Source organism: Herpailurus yagouaroundi, unplaced genomic scaffold (genome assembly GCF_014898765.1).
Source record: "Herpailurus yagouaroundi ecotype Mexico unplaced genomic scaffold, PumYag 163, whole genome shotgun sequence".
NCBI lineage: Eukaryota > Metazoa > Chordata > Mammalia > Carnivora > Felidae > Herpailurus > Herpailurus yagouaroundi.
In genome coordinates, this window is record NW_024412404.1 from 15084766 (window position 1) to 15106676 (window position 21911).

The window sequence follows — 21911 nt, forward strand, 5'->3', positions numbered from 1 at the left end:
GCAGGCTCTGTGCTATTAGCACAGAGCCTCAAGCAGGCTCTGTGCTAATAGCACAGAGCCTGACCCCTGAGTGATCCCACTAACAGTGAGATCATGATCTGAGTGGAAAGCAAGAGTCGGATCCCAACTTACTAAGTTACCCAGGCGCCCCAGGATGTTCTCTTTTTATGTTAAGCTTTCAATCCATAGATTGAAAAAAGCATCGGCTTTTTGAATCAGACCTACCTGGGTTCAAGGGCATGTGCTTTCCCTACTCTGTCCATTACTAGAGTATTTTTTTAAAAGGTACCTCCTTCACAAAGTTTCCTCTACCAAATTGGAAGACAGATGCAACTTTTCCTTTCTATCCTACTAAACATATGGTCCTTAGATTTTTCTCTTATGCTGACACATTTTCAAGGCATTTGCCTATTTTGCAGGTGAGGAGATTGAAGCCCAAATGAAATAATTAGTTAAGGAACTGAAATATGAATCCAGAGCATCTGGATGCAAGTCCATTGTTTGATTCCATTGTCAGCTTTTTTTTAAATTAATTTTTTAAAATATTTGAGAGAGAGAGAGAGAGCAAGAGTGAGTGGGGCAGGGGCAGAGAGAGAGGGAGTCACAGAATCTGAAGCAGGCTTCACGCTCTGAGCTGTCAGCACAGAGCTTATGTGGGGCTCGAACTTATAAACAGTGAGATCATGACCTGAGCCAAAGTCAGATGCTTAACAGACTGAGCCACCCACGCGCCCCCAGTGTCAACTTTTATATAGCCACCCAAGAAACACTACTCTCTGCTATGCAGCCTTAAAAACAATGTAAATAATAATATTTAACATTTAGTATGTATGTATCAGGCACTGTTTCAGTAGTTTACCTGTTTTAAGTCATTCAATCCCACAACAACCTTACAGGGTAGATACTATAATTCCTTTACTAAGGAAGAAACAGGCATAGAGAAATTAAGTAAATTGATCAAGGTCACCTATCTAATAAGAGATGGGGTTGGGATTTTAATCCAGGTAGTCTGATTCCAGGCTTGTGCTCTTAATTACCATGCTGTATACTTATAACTTCAAGCAATTATCCAAAAACCCTTGAGAACTGTTAACTCAGTTTTTGTTTCTCTATTTTTGCTTATTTTTTTGGTTAATGTACATAACTTTTTATATTGTTGCAATATATAGGTGTCTCATACTTAATTCTTTTTTTAAAATTTTTAAAAAAATTTTTACATGCAAGTTAGTTAGCATATAGTGCAATAATGATTTCAGGAGTAGAATCCAGTGATTCATCCCCTACATATAACACCCAGTCCTCAACCCCACAAGTATCTTCCTTAATGCCCCTTGCCCACTTAGCCCATCCCTCCCATCCTACTTAATTCTTAAATATATTGAATGTATCTTATATGTCATTGTGTTTATTTAAAACTTGTGAAAGTGCTTGGGCTCCTAGCTGGCTTAGTTGGTACAGCATGTGACTCTTGATCTCAGCGTCACGAGTGCAAACCCCATGTTGGGCATAGTGCTTACTTTAAAAAACAAACAAACAAAAAAACCCACCCCAAATTGTACAAGTCCTTAGGCAACTAAAAACTCACTTTATGTAATAACCTATTTAGTGCCACTTGTAGACATGAAGTTAAAAGATTAGACACTTGAGTACTTGGACAAATCTCTTAATTTTGTGTGAAGACCTTTGGGGATTGGCTATTCCTACTTATATTAATTTGGTTTTAAGGGTTGCAGTGTGATAATGCACTGATTGGTTGGATTGCATGCATTATCTATGATGACTGGTTTGACAGTTAAGAGGCTAGCTACCCGTTTTGGTTAATTTTTCAGGAGAGTGGCTTATAAAGCCTAAGCACAATTTAATGTGTGGAATTAGACAGTGAGGAACAAATGAATGTATGATATATGTTTGTAGGTGTCAGGGAGAAGAGTTAGAACTTTGAGAATTTCAGTTAGCTCTGGGGTAGTAGTTCTCAACCAGGGGAAATTTTGCCTCTTAGGGACATTTGGCAATGTCTGGAAACATTTTTGGTACGGAGTGCTACTGACACCTAGTTAAGTAGAGTTCAAGGATGCTGCTAAACATTCTACAATGTACATGAAGCCCCCTACAACAAAAAAGAATTATCTAGATAACATTAACAATAGTGTTGAGACTGAAAAGACTACTCTAAGGGAGAGTATTTGACAAGTCTAGCCTCCCTTTTTCAAGTATCCGTTATTTTTCTAGGTTGGATTGCTTGTCAGGTTGTAGCAGTTACTAAAGCTGCAGAGAAATAAGCAGGCTTTAACATGTTTTCACGTGGGGTTGGGGAACAGAAGGGAATATTGAGTGCCAGATATTATACTAGGTGCTTTATATATGCTATCTCCTTTAATCTTCCCAGCAGCCTGTGAGGTAGGTAATACTCCTTGTGTCACCGATGAGGTATTTGGGGCTGAAGGAAGTTGAGAACCATTTTTGGGAACTGATCCCTAGTTGAATATATTCCACGATGAATACCTATATTTAGGACCACTCATTTTCTTTTCTCTCCTTTGGAAATCTCATCCAAGTTCATTTCTTTAGTGGTCATCTCTAAGAGGATCCTGTTCTTTTGAAAGCTTATTGAACATGTGCCAAGTCTGTTTTTTTCCAATCAGTCTTTAAGTGGCTGCTATTTTAGGAATGGTACTAAATATTAGGTGCTAATATGTAGAGAGGTAAGACCCAGGCACCATCCTCCTGGTGGGAAATGAGTAAGGGTTGGGAAAATGATACCTGAACATTCTGAAATATGACAAGGAGTTAACCAGGTATGAAGTAGGGTGTTTGGCTTTGTAGGAAGGTTTGTTTGGAGGTAGAGATGGGAGAGAGCTGCCTCTGTAGGGGAACTACAGATGGTTTGGTCTGACTGGAGCAGAAGGTAGAGGGCATCCATACTTTGTACTGGACATGTACTGGATCATATTGCTATTGCTAAGTCCTTAAGTTGTCAGACCCTAATTTTAACTGTCTGCTGAATATCTCCTTCTGAGTGTCTTGCTGGCTCTTCAAAGTCATGTATATCAAGCTAAATCTGTCTCTTGTCCTAAATGTGCACCTTCTTACATGGCTCCTACATCTGTTAATGGCATCACTAATTCTTTCTCCACAGTTTGGAACCTAGGTATTTGCTTCATTTTCCATCCACATAGGATTATCAAAGTTGATCTTTTCTTCTTCAGTAATGTCTCATAAACACCTTTCCTTTTCCATTCCTGCTGCCACAACTCAAGTGTAGACTTTATCTTGCTTACATTTGTTGGCTTCCTAACTAGTCTCTCCACCTCCAGTGTCAAGTTCTTCCTAATCTTCTTGAGACATAGCTGTACTTATTCATCATAGCAAATATTTGTAATTTCTGAAGTTGATGTTAGGAAGGGTTGAATCCTAAGAACCAACATCATAACTTACTGACATTAGCAATTAAAGATTGTTCCAGGTCATGACTTTTAGTAACATTAAAAAGAAAACAAACTGCAATTCTCCAATCAGCAAATATTGAGCTTTTCTCAAATTATTGCTTCCTAACCATTTCACTTCCATGGATTCCTTTTATTCTTTCCCTCTGTGTCCTGCCTTACTAAGGACCCTGTGTTTTAAAAATTGGATAGTAAATATAGGGAGAAAAGGCTAAGTATCTTAGGTGACCAAGTAATAGTTTTAGTAACCCTTCTTCTAAAACACATTTTTTTCTCTTTCAGAAAATCCTCTGGAAGATTAGTTTTACAAACTGAACACACTGTTCTAGGAGCGTTCTGTTGTGAGGATTAAATGAGGAAAATATATGCAGACTGGCAAAGAGAAAGGGTGATTTGTACGTCCTTAGTGTGTTGCACAGTGCCTAGTCCTTAGGAGTGATTCAATTAATGTTTGTTGAATGAATTATTAGCACAGTATAGAGTGGCACTGATAACCTTCACTTTTTTAGACTTTATATTTTTAATAATGCAGCCTAAAATTGAAGATGGCTCTTTTTTGGATTATACTGCATGCTGTTCACTTATATTCACAAATGTAATCCTTTATGATTAAGGCTTTGGGCTATGAAGGAAAATGGAAAACAAAAGTCTTCTAAGGTACTTTGTATGAATGTCCTAATAGGGTGCTTTCCTGGGCATTATATACTAGGACAGAGTGAGGGAGGTGGAGAGAGAGCAGGGGCAAGCCTGCATGGATGGTCCTGGGTGTCTAGGGGCACATGGGAAATGCTTAGAGCTCAGGGAAAGTGGGAAGGGCTCTATGAAAAAAGATAGGCATTGAAAACCGTGTTTCTGATTTTAGGTATAGGCCTAGACTGAATAACACTAAATAAAATATAATAAGGCTGATATACTACTTTCTACCTGGAATACAGCTCCACTTCCCTTCCGTCACTTAAGATGCTGCCTGTGTGCAAAATGTTCACAGTTAGGTGGAATGAGAGAGGGAGAGAGAGAAAGAGAAAGAGAGAATCAGAATTATAAAGAGCATTTTGATCAGGATGGAAGGCAGTATAGTGATTAAGAGCGTGGTCTCTGGTATCTGATATCTGGTTTGACTCTTGGTCCTTATTAGCTGGTGATCTTGGAACAGTTGCTAACTGGCCTTGTGCCTGTTTTCTTACCTATGAAATGGGTATAATAATAGTACCTACTTCAAAATATTGTTAAGAGGATTATATGAGAAAATAAATATAAAATTCGCAGTCCATAAGTATACAATAAATGTTAGCTATTATGGTATTGTTTATCCTACTGTTGACTCTCTGCTCCAAATGCAGCAATTACAAATTTAAAAAGAAAACAGATACAGCTATATTCAAGAGCAAGATAAACATATGCAGGGACTAAAACGGGAAGGAAGTATGCAATTAGACTCTGGGTTCATGAGCTGGTGGAAATAACTGTGTAGGGGAAGAGGTGTCATAAAGTGGATGAAACTGGGAGCTGGGCTGGGCCTGGATGAAAAGAAGGCTGAGTGCCTTTACTCCTGGCTGTTGCTTTAAAAAGCTGTGGACCTAAAGTGGTGGCACAGAGACGGCTGAGCTGCCAGATGGCTCAGAATTGGGAATTGTAATTTCCCCACTATCAAAAACATGTTATGAATCAAAAAATAAATAGCTATTTAAAAGAATAAATGGAGTTATTGAAATTAAAACAAAAAATAGGTTGATCAAACTCTAGACCAAACATTTTTGAAGGGAAAATTAGTGAATTGGAAGATAGTACTGAGTAATTCACTCAGATGTAAAATAGAGAAATGAAAAGGAATTAAGAGATACAAATATCAATTGAGAGGCAACAACTTAACATCTAACTGGGTTTTCCAGAAAGAAGAAATAGTGTGAATGGTGGAGAAGATATATTAGAAGAAATGATGGCTGACAATTTTCCAGACTTTAGGACCAGCATCCTCAGGTTGAAAGGGTATTCCAGGTCCATAGTAAGATAAAAACAAAAATCCGCACTAAAATTATGGAGATTTGATCCTAATTATTAATGTGTATAGAAAGAATCAGACAATTTAGACAACATCCCCAATTTTTTTTAATGTTCATTTATTTTTGAGAGTGAGAGAGACAGAGCACGAGTGGGGGAGGGGCAGAGAGAGGGAGACACAGAATTGGAAGCAGGCTCCAGGCTCAGAGCTGTCAGCACAGAGCCCGAAATGGGGTTTGAACTCATGAACTGCAAGATCATGACCTGAGCTGAAGTTGGACACTCAACCAAACTGAGTCACCCAGGCACCCCAACAACATCCAAAATTTAATAGCTGTTATCTCTGTGGAAACATTGTGGGTTATTTTTGTGTATTTATTTATTTTTTTTGTATTTTCCAACTTTTTTACACTGCACGTGTATATTAGGACTCTGGATTTTAAGCTGGAGAAACTTGATGTGCACTGAATACATATTTTGGGTGGGTGCTGAGTAGCTAGATATCCCCATTACAGAATGGAACTCTGAGATACTAAGTAAATCTGAAACTTTATAAAATAAGTAGTATAATGGTTTTATTACAGGTTGTAATCTTTTTGTCTATATTTCTGAAATCCCAAAAGCTCTGAAAACTGGAAGTTTTAACTTTTTTAAAAAAGTTAATTTTTTTAAAAGTTAATTTGGCAGCAAAACTTGATATGAGGCTCTCTGTAATATTTATCTGCCTTATACAACTGTATATATTTTGTTGTAGAAATATTAAGTTTGTTAATGACATGCTTGATGAAACTGTGGGTGGTTTACAAAGTACATAGTACATACAGTATATTATCTTCCTAAAAGCCATAAAATTTGGAATCTCATAAAATTGTGGCCCCAAAACATATCTTGCCCAAAAAATTCAATAAAAGGATTGTGGACCTTTATTAAAATTTTAAATTGCTTTTAAAACTTTGCTATTGTGCAGAAACATGAATTTCTTATCAGTGCTGTATTTTTCCTGAGGTTCCCATTCAACACATCTATGATTTTAAGTATTTCAAAGATCTCTTCTGTTTAGCCCTACCATAATACTGGTCACGTATGTCATGGGGCGCCTGGGTGGCTCAGTCGGTTGAGTGTCCGACTCTGGCTCAGGTCATGATCTTGCAGTTCGTGAGTTGGAGCCCGGCGTCGAGCTCTGTGCTGACTGCTCAGAGCCTGGAGCCTGCTTCGGATTCTGTGTCTCCCTCTCTCTCTGCCCCTTCCCTGCTTATGCTCTGTCTCTCTCTGTCTCTCAAAAATGAATAAACATTAAAAAAAAAAATACTGGTCATGTCATTAAGTTATTAGTCTTTTCTTCCTGTAAAATACTGACTGACTAAAGTAAAGATTTTTCTTCAACTTTTGGATCTCAAGATTTAGAAGGCTTATTTCACTGAAGTGGTCTTTACAAACTGAAGTTTCACATGCCACTTGAAAAGATACTTTTTGAATGTTTTCCAAAGCAGATTTAAAGTTGTTACTTTCGCTTACATGTTTTATTTCTGATGTTTTTGCTTGAATTATTTGTACTTGTGGCCTCCTATGATTTGTGTTCATTTAGGAAGCAATGTAATTAGCTTTCAGCATAAGAACATCTGAACATGTGAGTTTCCATTTGCATTTTGGCTTTCATTGCGTGCATGCTGATTTCAGTGTCTTTTCTAGAATAGAATAAGAAAATATGTACAGCATTTGTCTATGGGGAAAATTCCTTCAGAAGTAAATATACGTCTATGTAAACATTTTATTAAGGTCCTGTGGTCAGTGTTTTCTTTTTTAAATATAAAATTGCTTATTTGGTGGAGGAATACATTTTCTGAAAGAGTGCATTTACAAAAAAGATCTCAGTGACCTATCAGAATGATTAATCTTTTTCCTGTGGTTTAGCAAGTCCTTAATTAGTGACCCTATTTGAATGTAATTAGAACTCTAAAAACATTGAGGATTAGCAATACTGTTCTTAATTTTGTAGGGTACTGTGTAACATAATATGCTGTCTAACCAATGGATAATACCACAAAATGGTCTTTTAAAGGAATCTGTCTCTGTTGATTCATCCAAGAGGGGTCACTTGGAAACAAAATATAGCTGAAGAATCAAATTCAGATGTCTTGGTTTTCTCAAATTCCTTTAGGCTTGATATAGCAATAAACTGTTTTACTCTTTGAGCCCTAGAGCTGAAGTCTGAAAAACCATGTAAGTTTTTGAGTAAACAAGTTGAAATACGAGAAAATTATTTCCTTTAAAAATAAACAGTTCAAATGTGTTGTCTTTGAAGTTAATCACATGAGAAATTTGAACATTTTCTTGTTTTGTAGGCATGACTGAGGGTAGTCTTAGGTTCCTCCTAAAATAGAGTTTTTCAGAAATTGTTTTTCCTAAATGGAGATGAAACCATAGTTATCATTTTTAGTTTAGTTTTGTTGAAGATTAAAGCTGTTAAGCTGTAGAAGTGATGCAGGCTTATACCCTGGGTTATGTCTCTGTTCTTACATACTCAAGATGAAGTGACTCTAGTACAGATGGCTTGTTGATGCACATGAAAGTATACTGACAAAATTCTACTTGTTTGTTTTACTTAGCCGTTGCTTACCCAAATGTATAGAAGTGGGTGGTTTAGATTTGAAATAGTACAATAAAACAATTACAATTACATGATTTAAAGTTTTTTAATTTTTTAATTTTTGTGTTTTGAGAGAGTGATCAGAGGAAGTGCGGAGAGAGAGGGAAGAGAGGGAGAATCCCAAGCAGGCTCTGCACTGTCAGCTCACAGCCCAATATGGGTCTAGAACTCCAGAACTGCAAGATCATTATCTGAGCTGAAATCAAGAGTCTCATTGAGACTGACTGAGCCACCCAGCTGCCCCCATAGTTACATTATTTTATTCAGTAAGTAATATTCAATGTTTAGTATTAAAAATAGTATTTTAGTAAAAAAAAAAAAAAAAGGAAAAGATTTGTCTTTTTTGGGGGTGGGGAATACAAACCTGTGTTTGAATGTTGTAATGGTGCTGTATAGAGAAATACATACATTTCTAGACTTAAACTCACAGATCTTTAGTTATCTTGGTCTACCCTCCTCCATTAGGCAGCAGTTCCTTCTTTAGCACTCATTTCCCCTGTGTGTGCACCATTCCTCCCCTAGGTTCAGCACAAATAAGGGAAGAGGAGTACATTTTTATACTAATGGAAACACTCGCGCGCGTGCGCGCGCACACACACACACACACACACACACACACACACAGACGAGACCTTTGACTTATGTGAAGCTTGAATAAACTACATTCCTGAGAAGATTTGTTAATGTCCGGTAGGTATCAAGTCCAAGCCAGAGCTCCTTAAATGATTTGTTGGCCTAGATGTTGAATCTTTACACTTATAAAACAGATCTGTATACTCATAAGCAAGCTGTTCTAGCCATTCCTTTTGAGTAGTTTTTCCAAAGACTGCTGGGAAATGCTGGCTGGAGTGGGGGTAGGAACAGGGGTGGGAGGAGATGACTGGGTGCAAATTCTCTGGTAGGGTGGGACCTCATAGAGCTGAGGTATTCTGCAAATTGTGGAGTTGGGGTGTGAAAACAATAGCATATTTCGGCCAAGATGTGCCTTTGAAATTGTAATTTACAATTTCATGTGATTTTTAGAAACTTTTGAACATATTTTAGAACCGTTAGATTGTTAGTGCCTTAAAATCAGTCTAATATTTACATAGTAGAGGAGAGAATTGAAGCCCAGAGAGATTAAGTGGTATCAGTCAGGTAACACAGCTAGTTACTTAAAGCAATTAAGTATTTGAGTTGAGATTTGATCCCAAGTCCTATAACTTCCTATTGTATTTACCCTCCGGAACAAGAAACGAAGTGCCTGTTTTCTTTGAAGTTTGTTCCTTTTGAGATAAAATAACATATTTAAGGATTATATCATGTGCTCTCACTTACCTTTTCTTACTGATCCTCACAGGAAGGGCACTAGATAATTGTCTTCAACTGAGGAAATAGACCCAGAGAGGTTAAGACTCCCTAATTAGTGAGCTCTCAGTTCACACCCAGGACCTACAACTCACATTTCCTGCTGTTTATATTACATTTATGAAGATACAAATTGAGAACTTGTCAAAGTGAATTCTGTGTGTCCTAGATAATCACACTATTTAAAGAAATTCGGTGGCACTGTGTTTAGTAATCTTGTTTAATTTTTGTCTTTCAAGTTCTCTTATTAACCAAACATATGTAGCCCTTCCCCTCAAACCCCAAGAATAAATAATACTGTATTCCCTTGTGGAATATACTTCAGTTGGTTAACTCATTGAACTTGACTTTTGAGCAGATTTCCAATTAAAAAGCCTTGAGCAAACCCAATTTTGCTTATGTTTAAGAATTAAACTGTTCCAGTTAAGAGAACAATATCTGATAAGTTTTAATTTACTTTGCAGATTTTAGACTTTCCCCTGATATTAATAATTTGAATCTTATGTCCCAAATGTTATTAATTATTATAATCATATGAAGTAACTTATTGTTTAGAAAGTGTAATATATGCCCAAGATTACACAGTGAGTGTCAGAGATAGGATTCAAACCTGAATCTGTCTTATTAAAGATTTTTAATGATTAGCTATAATATTCAGATATTATGTAAACAACAGCAACAGGAATCAACAGTAATTTGTATGACTAAAAAATTAAGCACACCCTTTGTTTCAAAAATTATTCCTATATTATAAATGAAACAATAACTAGTAATCGTCTGAAAAGCTGTTAATCTTTTAATACTATTAGTAATTTCAAATCCTGTGAAAATGTTCTACCAGATCTGAGATGGCAGTGATGAGAATTTTTTTTTCATTAAAAATGACCTATAGTCATAATTAGCCTTGGATCTCATACAAATAATAATAATAAAAATCAACTTTTTAATAGAAATGATGAAATGTTCAGTTAACCTACTTTTAAGAATAGGACTATAACATTTCATTAAATTCATATAATATTTAAAACCTCAATTCCAGGGGCGCCTGGGTGGCGCAGTCGGTTAAGCGTCCGACTTCAGCCAGGTCACAATCTCGCGGTCCGTGAGTTCGAGCCCCGCGTCGGGCTCTGGGCTGATGGCTCGGAGCCTGGAGCCTGTTTCCGATTCTGTGTCTCCCTCTCTCTCTGCCCCTCCCCCGTTCATGCTCTGTCTCTCTCTGTCCCAAAAATAAATAAACGTTGAAAAAAAAAATTAAAAAAAAAAAAACAAAACAAACCTCAATTCCATAATGCTTGATAATCGTAGAAAAAAGAAAGTGGGGGAGGGAAATATAGATCTGTGAATAGGAAGGGGGAGGTAAAAGGAAGTGATAAAAAAGAGAAAGGCTCAATTCCTCTTAGCTATTTCTGATTTCTGTATAATCTCCAGCCTCAGACACCTCATCTTTTCAGCTTTTCACTCAGCCCTGAACTGTGTGAGTTTGTGAGAAACTTCTTGTTATGAACTGGGTCCTAATAAGGTTTTTGTTTAGCTTTGTGTATGTACCTGTGAAGTGAGTAGTATAAATTAAAAATGCTTTTCAAACTACATCATGAATCAATTTAGTTGTAGCATAACTGGTATTTTATAAAAGGAAAACAGAATAGAAAGTATCAGTGCATTGAATATAGTAAGTGTTAAGTATTGCTTTGTGAAACATTGTTCAGTTAGGTATAAGTATAGTATATTAGGTTGCAATGCAAAATGTATTTTTCACAGTGAGTGTGGCTTTCTATCCCAAAATTTAGTGGCTTAAAATAACAACCATTTTATGAGTTCATGATTTTGTGGGTCGGGAATTCAGACGTGGTTTGACTGGTTGACTCTTCTGCTCCATGTGGTACTGACTAGGATCACTTGGAGGTATTTAGCTGACCACAGGTCTGGTCTGGAGTGTTCAGTTTGTCCTTACATGCTTGATGCTTCATTGAAGATGGCTGGAAAGCTTGGCTCAACCTGCTTCTCTACCTCGCTGTGTAGTTTGTGATCCTCTCCATGTGGTTTCTTCAACCTCTTTGTTGGGCTTCTTACCTGGCAGGTCAGGGCTTTAAGAGACCAAGACAGGAACTGGCAGTCCTCTTAAGGCTAGTCTGGAATCTGTTATAGCATCACTTCATATACCCTATTGGTCAAAAAGTTCTAGGGTAAAATTCAAGGGGAGGGGGCATAGACTTTTGTCTCTAAGAAATTGAGGCCATTTTTAATCTGCCACAATTATGGTAAAGTAATTTTGAAAAACATGACTGAATTATATTTCCAAGCTTTTAATCTGTTATTGTCCTTTGAAAGATGATTACTCTAATAGTCTTCTCCTCTCCATTGGGAAATATTATAAGTCTGTTTTTGTTTCAAAGTTCAGAATTTATGTATATTATTTTTCCACGGAATACTGATTATTTTAGGTTTTTGGAGAAATGATTTAGGGGCGCCTAGGTGGCTCAGTCGGTTAAGTGTCCGACTTTGACTCAGGTCGTGATCTCATGGTTTGTGAGTTCGAGCCCCGCATTGGGCTCTGTGCTGACAGCTCGGAGCCTGGAGCCTGCTTCAGATTCTGTGTCTCCTCCTCCCTCTGCCCCTCCCCTGCTCACTCGCTCTCTCTGTCTCTGAATAATAAATAAACATTAAAAAAATTAAAAATAAAGAAATGATTTAAGGTTCAAAAATTTCTGTGAAGTCTTAATTTTGCTACCTAATACTTCCTAAAATGTCTGTTTGGCATGCAAAAGGAGCTGCCTTCTTACAATGCCTAAAGATTACATTTGGATTTAATAACTCCCTTCACATACAGGCAGTTTGAGGTTCTTATGTTTTTGTTGAAACCAGAATGAGTGAGAAATCTGCTTCTGTTTCCCACCCCCCTTCAGTAAAGAAAACAAAAACGTTGAATAAAAGAAAAGGTTAGAGGGGCACCTGGGTGACTCAGTCAGTTAAGCGTTAGACTTCAGCTCAAGTCATGATCTCACGCTTAGTGAGTTCAAGTCCCACGCTGGGCTCTGTGCTGACAGCTCAGAGCCTGGAGCCTGCTTCAGATTCTGTGTCTCCCTTTCTCTCTGCCCCTCCCATGCTCACGTTCTCTCTCTCTCTCTCTCTCTCAAAACTAAATAAACATTAAAAAAAAAAAAACTTAAAAAGAAAACATTAGAAACTCGTTCCATTATTTATAAAACAACCAAATAGAAATGATTATTTCTTAGGACATTTTTCAGATAAAACTGCATATTCAATTTGAGACTACATTTATTTTTACTGTTGTAAAGAAAATGGTAGGGACTAGGACTTAGAAAAAGAATGTACTAAGGGCTATCTAAGTTAATTTATTTTTACATTGGAACCTTTTGTCAACATTTGTGTTTTCAACTTCTGAGTCTTGAAAGATTTTGATAAGCAAGGCCTCAATAAGGCCTAAATTAGATTCATACAGCTGAATGTCTAGGATGGGGGATTTACTTAGCTTGGTAGTAAATTTAGCCATTTGCTACTCCTTGTGTACCCCTAAGTTCTTGCAGAGTGGTTAAAAATGTTTTTGTCAAAAACCACTCTTGTGATTTTGACAGAAATGAAATTTTGAAAAATGAAGAGGTCTAAGAAATGATTCTTGGCTTTAATTAGGAGTCTTGGTTAAATTAAAGATTAAAATGGCAATTCATTGGCTGCTCAATCTATTTAAGAATATATAGGAACAAAGGAAGCAATTTCTGAAAATATTTCATATGGTGCTCTAGCTAATCAGAAAACTCACTGAATCACTGCATCTTGTGGGTGAAATCATGGTGTGGTGTTCTAAAATTTGGATATTTATAAAAGTCTCAGACTTTTGGGTTTACTCTAGTGACACTGTGTATAGTGGTAATGAGCCCCAGTTCTGCAGTCCAACTACTAGAGTTTAGATTTCTGTTTTGTAACGTGTGACTTTGGGCAAGTTATTTAACTCTTTGAGCTTCAATATCTTATCTGTAAAATGACAATAATATCTCCTGATATTTGAGAGGTAAAATGGGATGGCACTTGAAAGATAGATAGCATGGTGTCTGCCACAAACTATGCACTCAGGAAGTTTTACTTCTTATTCTACTTATGTATATACCTATGGCTGCTAGCATTTGACTCCAAGGATGGTTTCTTGTGGTGGTGTTCAAATGAAACTGCATATACAATTCTGGACATTTATTTTTAGTCTATCAATAGAAAACAGTAGGCACCACGGAGTAAGAAAGACCAGAAGGAAAAATATGTTTCACAAGTCTCTATCTCCAATCCTGACCTCTCCAAGAGCTCCAGCCTTCTGAGCTTATCTTGTGCTTTCTCCATTTATCTCAATAAACAGCACCATTTACCCAGTTTAGTCCAAATTTGCCCAATGTGATCTAAAATCTAGGAGTTGCTCTAGATTCCTTCTTTTTCCTTAGTCTCTCATGTCTAGTCCACCAGCAAGCCCTGTCATTCTGTCTTGAAAATGCCCATCTTCTTTTATGTCCACCACTATTGTTTGTCATCTATATTACTATAATAGGCTTCTAATTTGGTCTTTCTGCTTTCATGTAATCCATTCTCTACACAATAACCAAGGGTGATTTTTGAAAACAAAATCAGATCATGTTATTCATCTATTTAAAACTTAATTACTCCTCCTGTAGTCCATTCTCTACACAATAACCAAGGGTGATTTTTGAAAACAAAATCAGATCATGTTATTCATCTATTTAAAACTTAATTATAGTGGTTTCCTGTCATGCTTATAACAAAATCAAAACTTCTTAGGCTCATAAAAGCTAAGATGATCTGCTTCTTGCTCTGACCACAAACATTTCTTCTCTCTCTTGCCTTTTTTCACACTGGTCTAGGCATCATTTTACTCCTATCAGTAATGGCCTGCCTCCATCTGGCTTTGTCTTGTCATTCATTTCTCTCCTGCTGGAAGCCTTCCCTGACCATCTAAAGGAGCCTGTCTCTACATTAATCTGCTGGTTTTAATTCTCTGCATAGCACTTATATCATTTGATGTTCTTACTTGTTTGATTATTCATCCATATCCCCTCGCTGGAATATAAGGGCAGTTCACGTTCTTAATTGTGGCTGAATTTCTAGTGTCTTGAGCAGTTGAGTAGGTACTCAGTAGATATTTGTTGAGTTAATGAATGAATAATTCCGAGGCACTTGGCTGGCTCGGTCAGTGGAGCATAGGACTCTTGGTCTCAGGGTTGTGAATTCAAGCCCTATGTTGTGCAGAGAGATTACTTAAAAATAAAATCTTTTTAGGGGCGCCTGGGTGTCGCAGTCGGTTAAGCGTCCGACTTCAGCCAGGTCACGATCTCGCGGTCCGTGAGTTCGAGCCCTGCGTCAGGCCCTGAGCTGATGGCTCAGAGCCTGGAGCCTGTTTCCGATTCTGTGTCTCCCTCTCTCTCTGCCCCTCCCCCGTTCATGCTCTGTCTCTCTCTGTCCCAAAAATAAATAAAAGTTGAAAAAAAATAAAAAAAAAATTAAAAAAAAAAAATAAAATCTTTTTAAAAAAATGTTTATTTATTTTTGAGAGAGACTGAGGGACAGAGAGAGGGAGACACAGAATCAGAAGCAGACTCCAGGCTTAGACTCCAGGCTCTGAGTGCTCAGCACAGAGCCCGACGTGGGGCTTGAACTCATGAACCGTGAGATCTGACCTGAGCTGAAGTTGGACGCTTAACTGACTGAGCCACTCAAGCGCCCCAAAAGTAAAATCTTAAAAAAAAAAAAAAAAGCTTGTTTGTAAGTACCATATACCAGATCTATAGTGAAATACAAACGAGAAAAATTTGGTGTTTTTTGTTTTTTTGTTTTTTTGAGAAATAGAGCACAAATGGGGAGGGGCAGGGGGGAGAGCGAGAGAGAGAATCTTAAGCAGGTTCCACACTCAGCGCAGATCCAGACAGACAGACTTGGGACTGTGTCTCACAACCCTGAGATCACGACCTGAGCTGAAACCAAGAGTCAGTTTCTTAACTGCCTGAGCCACCCAGGTGCCTGAGACTAATCTATTCTATAGAAACTATACTTTATAAGATTCTAACAGTACTTTGGGAAGAGCTGTTCTTTATTTTGTGATGTGTTTCATACATTTTTATGTTAAGATGCCCTTTAATGAAATGGTAGTGATATTCAATTGCATAATTTAAAAATGTGTTCTTGTCAGCATAAATAATTGGGTAGCACTGTTGCCCTCTACCTTTAGATTGGAGGTTTTCTTTGAGTTTCAGAGATTTGTAGTTCACTGGAAATAAAGAAGCACTGTGTAGGTGTTCCTGGGAGGGAGGTTTGCTAAGAATTCTTACTAAATAAAGTTCAGTCAATCAAATGTTATTATATTCTTCAAATTCTCCTGGGAAATAAATCATCAGGTTCCATTTAAAGATTATATTGTTTGAATATGTAATGTTAAAGTGAAATGTGACATGATCTACAGATAATCATTAAAAGAAAAAAAATAATAGGCCTCTTTTATATAATGTCTTTTGGGGAAAAGAGTAAATACATTTAGCAGTGTTTCTGGGAATAATCTTGTCCATAATGAAAGATGACTAAAATTGCCTTAAATTGATCAACTCTTTAAAAAACAACCGAAGTTGTATTGAGACACAAGTAAACTTTTTTTGTTTGTTGATCAATAAAAACTGAAAGGGATTTGAGATGTCACCTATAACAACCTCCCTTGTGTTTCAGGTAAGAAAACTGATAGTCAAGGTTATACTGTTTTTTGTTAGGTCCAGGATTAGAATTCCCATCTCTTTTTTCCCAGGCTCCTGAAACTTAGGCTATAGCATGCTACTTATTTTTAGGAGAAAGTCTTAAGAATTTTCTCTTTTTGGAGTAGGATATAGATTGTTTTAGAAATATTACTTTATTAGCATTTTTATTTATATTAAATGAGGAGATGTGTTTTTAAGTAATATGCAGGGAAGGCATTCCACATTCAGTGTTGTGATAGCTGGCCTCATAAGGGCTATGTAGAACTCTAAAAGTGGTATTAATGCTTTTAACTTTTGTCAAGGTAAGATTTAAAATTAACCAAGAAAATCATAAAGACGTTTTTGTTATTCCTGTTTTAAAGAATAAAAATGAGAATAAAATAAGCCCAGTTCCTCTAAAAATAAGGGTATTTTTGATGAGTTGTGATTTAAAAAATACATTTTAAAAAATGGAAAGAATAAGTTGTGAATTTTTAAACCATTTCAGAAAGATAATTAAAATTTAACAATAATTACAAAAATTTTACTTTAGTAAAACCAATATATAATAGCAAGTTTATAATCAGATCAGTATGAAAAAGAAAGATTACACATAATCCCACTCTCCAGAGAAACCCATAATGACATATTGGTATATTTCTTTCCAATCTTTTTTCTTTGCATAATGGCATGTATTTTTTTTTTAACATGGTCAAGATCACACTTGACATTCCTTTTTTTATTTTGCTTTTTCATTTAATATATGATAAATATTTTCGTACATCCTTAAACAGCCTGTGAGGGGCGCCTTGGTGGCTCATTCGGTTGTGTCTGACTCTTGATTTTAGCTCAGGTCACGATCTCCATGGTTTGTGAGTTCGAGCCCCACATCAGGCTCTGCACTCATAGCACGGAGCCTGCTTGGGATTCTCTTCCTCTCTCTCTGCTCCTGTTTCCCTTACGGGTGTGCACACACACATTCTTTCTGTCTCTCAAATAAATTTTAAAAGTGTCTGAAAACATTTTGCAATAGCTCTATAACATTCTTCTGTAATTTATTTAACCATTACCCTATTTTTTGTTACTTAGAATATCATAAATTTTTTTCTATTAATGCTGAAATGAATAACTGGGTGTACAAATCTTTGTTCACATTGTTCTATTTTATTTATGATAGTTGCCTAAAAAAGGAATTGGTGACACATACTGCCAAAAAGCTTTCTAGAAATGTATTAATTTGTACTCCCACTAACAATGTATGAAAGTGCTTGTTTTATTGCACCCTTAACAACAAACTGGTTGTGTTTGATGAGAACTTTGCTATTATTTTGAGGTTTGAAGCATTTGTTGAAAAAATTTCGGATGGTGGGTCTACATACTGTATTTGTTTATGCTACCCAAAGACACTTAGCTGTTTGGAGTTAGTTGTCTATTTGCTTTTACAGTGGCTGACTAACCACATGGTTAAATAAAATAGAGTATTTACTTACCTATCTTTCCAAGAGCAAACTATTCTGACCCACTTATCTTGATGCAACTATTTATTTATTGATGCAACAATTTAAATTGTAAGGTTAGTGAAGGTTAGAAATTTCAGTTGGCCATTTTTTTCCCTAAAGTGAAAAGAATTCAGTTGAAATAAGTTACTTAAAAAATTGATCAGGGGGCACCTGGGTGGCTCAGTCAGCTAAGTATCTGACTCTTGATCTCATCTAGGGTCTCCATCTCAGGGTTGTGAGTTCAAGCCCTGCATTGGGCTGCATGCTGGGCTTGAAGCCTACTTAAAAAAAAAAATTAATCAAAGAAGTTTAAATAATAGTTACTCAGTAGCTGCATGTGAAGTGTGTGTGTGGGGCGGTGCCGGGGGTGTGGGGAGATGGGGGGAGAGATGGGGGCGGGGGAGATCGGAAAGGTTGGGTGGAAGGGAGGGTAGGGAAAGATTAGAAAAAGAGTGAAAGAAAGGCCTAGGAGAGAAAGAATAAAGAGAACTTCTGCTTTTGCCTGGAAAAACTTGTCTTTACTTTTGTCCCTACCTTATTGACTCAATCACACAGAAGCCCTGTTTGCTGAAATAACATTTTTATGCCTATACCTGCTGAAATGAACTGGTACCTAAATATGTTTTAAAAGAAATTTTTTGAAAGTTGTGTAGACTGATTATGAGTAAAAAACATTTAAAGTTTTGATTGTTAGATGAGAATGTGATGTAGCTTTACTTTGGTTAAAGATTTGGATAGTACAGACCCTTATCTTTCCTTAATGGCACAGAATTTAGTATATTTTTGTTAAGTAAAATTTCGAATCTAGAAGCTTAGGAAAATTAATATTTTAAAAAACTTTATTGTTAAAAATCAAGAGCGGGAATCACTGAGTATTTTAGGTATGAGGAAAAGTGCATTTTGTTTTTCACAGGGCTAAGTTCATGTTAGCTTTCATATAATGCTTCCCAGAGATGTAATTTTAACCAGTGTGATTATAACAAAGTAGTACTTACCCATGTGCCAAGGACTCTAATAGATACTTTACTAGAATTAAGTTTTAATTTTCACAATGCCCTGAAAAACATGAGTGGGTAAACTGAGGGACCGATAGGTTAAGAACCAGTCCAAGGTCATGCAGCTAGTAGGAAGTCAAGCAGGGGCTCCAAATCTTGCGTCTTGCTACCTTTACGACCTTACTACTTAACATGGCCCACAGACCACAAGCACTTGATGAAATCTGAATGCATAAAGAACTGGCAAAGTGTTGGCCACAAGACCTATTGAGTCAAACTCTTTATTTTAATAAGATCTGTCAAGTGATGTGTATGCCTAATAAAGTAGCACTATACTACATCCCATATAAAAATTACATTGAGGTTTTGAAATCCTTTCTAAGGATTATTCCTGATTTAACTTAATTCATGTGGGCTATCAACATTTTCCACTTCAAATTGCTATTCTGTTGCCTCTTTGATTCAGATCTTGTTTAATCCAGAGGAACAATTGATTTGTTCTGCTTGTGGACATTTGGTCAAAGTCTGAATCAGCCAAGCATAGTTCTGGTTTTAACAGCCTTTAGTCCTGGACTGAACGCACCAGATTTATAGTCCATGGGTTCATTCTGGATATGCATTTCCCAAATTAAAGAGAACAATGCTTTAAAAAAGCATTTTTGAATGAACCTTGAAGTCTTTTGAAATATTTGATGTTTTAGATGGTTACCAAGGAACCACAGATCTGAATAAAATGGTCTGCCTACTAATTTCATTTTGTGAACATAATTATTCTGTCAGAGGGGCAATGATAGGTAAGAGAAGAAGGAAGTCTAACTTAAGAATATCAACGTCCAGTAGAAATATAATGCAAGACGCATATAATTTTAAGTTTTCTAGTTGCCACGTTAAGAACGTGAAAAGAAACAGCTGGTATTAATCTTAATATATTTTAACTCAGTAAAGCAAAATATTAATGCAACATGCAATCAGTATAAAAATTATTACTGAAATATTTAATATATTTTTTTGTACCAAGTCTTGAAAAATTTGGTATGTATTTTATATTTACAGTGTCGCGATTTGGGTGCTAAATTTTCAACAGTTAAAAAGTGAAATGTAGTCCAATGAAAACAAAATTGTGTTTAATGGAAAATATTTTACATTGCTCTGCTTTTAAAATTTAAACTAATTAAAATTAAATAAAATTAAAAATTCAGTTCTTTCGGATACATTAGGCACATTTCAGTATCACATGTTGGGTTGTGTTTCTAATATAACTGATTTCAGACCTATGGCATTGATCACACCCTGTATGGTCAGTAGTGAATGCCACTGGAGGCTGTAATGAGTTAATATAAATATTACTTTACAGAGAATAAAGAGGGAATAAAGAAATGCTATTTAGGTCATAAAGCCTGTATTGATATTACTCCCTCCGATCCTTACCGCAGTTGAAATTTACCTTTTATTAGTGGTTCAGAATCAGTTTCTTAACCCTTTAGCCCCACTAAATTGTAAGGTTAGGGCCCCGAGTTAGGGTCCTTCCAATTCCCGCCCGCCCCCGCCTCGTGGCATTAGTTGCTTGCTTCAGAGCTCTGCATACTTTTCAGAAAATTGTGGTAATCCGACAGTTAAGTGTGGCAAGCAGTATAGTATGAGTAGGTTAATTTGACCCAGAGGCTTTATAACTATATATGTACCTGGATTACCTGCGACTTGCTAAAAATACTAGTATCTGGACTCCACCCTTCTAGATTCTGATGCACAAAGTTTAAAGTGGGCCCTGGAAACTTCTATATTAAGTAAGTTGTTCTAAGTGTTTCTGAAGTCTGAGAACGTTTGGGGACTGCTGGACTCAGCAAATGATTCTTAAACGCTGGGAGTTCGAATTTAACACATCATGCTGTGTTGCCACACATTCGGGTTGCCACGCATTCGATTTTCCCCGGGCTGAGGTTTCCCAGGAGGTTGCTGCTTTTCTTCTGCACATGGGTTTTTTCCAGGCTGTTAAATCCCATCCCCGAAGATTGCCCTGACAGCGTCCCTGTCCCAAGTCCTGTTAAAGCGACCTGAGCTTGTAGAGGTAGAGCGTGGCCATGTGACTGACAAACCAGTTGCCAGTTTCGGGCGGCCATTTTTGAGGCGGGCACCCAACCTCATGCCCCATAAACCGGGTATAGGGGGAACGCTGATACCAAGACTCAAGATGGCCACTGTTCCCACTAGCCCCTCGGCTAGCCAGTGGGCCAGGCAGCCGGCACGAGACGGCGCGGGCGGCTCGCCTTGGCCGGAGGCGCCCCCGGCTCATCTCCGGCCACCGGCCGTGGGCGGAGTGCCCGCCTCCTCCCGGCGCGGCCAATCAGCGCGTGGGGCCGTCTCGGCTGGGGCCGCCGGCGTGCGGGGTGTGTGAGGACGCGCTCCCGGTCGCCGAGTGCCTGAGCAGAGGAGCAGTTGCCGTGGTACCTGCTGCTGCTGCTGCTGCTGCCGCTGCTGCTGCCGCCGGTGCGGACACAGAGCTTCGGACGCGAGCGCTGGTGCGTGGGGCAGGAAGGTGAAGCCATGACGTCCGTCAGGTAATGAAAGAGGGCGGCAGTCTAAAGTGCTCGCCTGCTGGGCATTAGCCTCCCGACTGCCGAGAAGTGTCGCCCCTTCTCTTGAGTGGTCTGGAGCCTCCCCGTGGCACGGGTCTCCCACACGTTGCAGCTTCTCTGCACTTTTCAATTTGGTCATTTCTGCTCTCAGAAGTTTTTGGGTTTTTGGCACATGGAGGAGCCCTGTAACTAGCCGCACCGCTGAGGTGACCCTCGTCCAGATGCCGGGGTCTGAAGCTTGCTTATGTGTGTAGGATTTCTCATGAAGAAAATGTAGCTATCTTTCCCCCCTAGGGGTGACCCAGCGCCTGAGGAAGTGTGACGTGCACGGTGTGTAGCTATGCCTGCATGTCATGCGTTCTGACAACTTCGTTTGTGGCCATGAGCAGACCTGTATTTTTGGCCCTCTCTGATGGAATTAGATCGCCCCCCGGGCTGTGAAATTGTGTGCCCCTAAAATGTTTGCTTATGACTGGAATTAGTACTCTGGCCAGGTACCATATGTTTACTTACTTTTTTCTGAAATTCACAAGTGAAATGACTTTTGTGAGATAGTAGATATATAATGAGAGCGCTGAACAGATTAACCCCCAGTTGCTCTTCCAAAGTTGTGATGGTTTCTTGCTTTTTCTTCTTCTTCTTCTTCTTCTTCTTCTTCTTCTTCTTCTTCTTCTT

General features: G+C 37.8%; 1 protein-coding gene across 3 annotated transcripts in view; it reads left to right on the plus strand.

The window, feature by feature from the left end:
* ADK (adenosine kinase) overlaps positions 1 to 21911 on the plus strand; it is a 530009-nt gene that overhangs the window by 1479 nt on the left and 506619 nt on the right. Inside the window, exon 1 of one of the 3 annotated variants that reach the window (XM_040485455.1) lies at positions 21089 to 21218. The exons of the other annotated variants lie outside the window; for them this stretch is intronic. Coding sequence (XP_040341389.1) covers positions 21205 to 21218 — 14 coding nt within the window. The 5' untranslated portion in view covers positions 21089 to 21204. Of the gene's footprint in view, positions 1 to 21088; positions 21219 to 21911 lie in introns of those variants that run through there. 3 annotated transcript variants of the gene reach the window in all.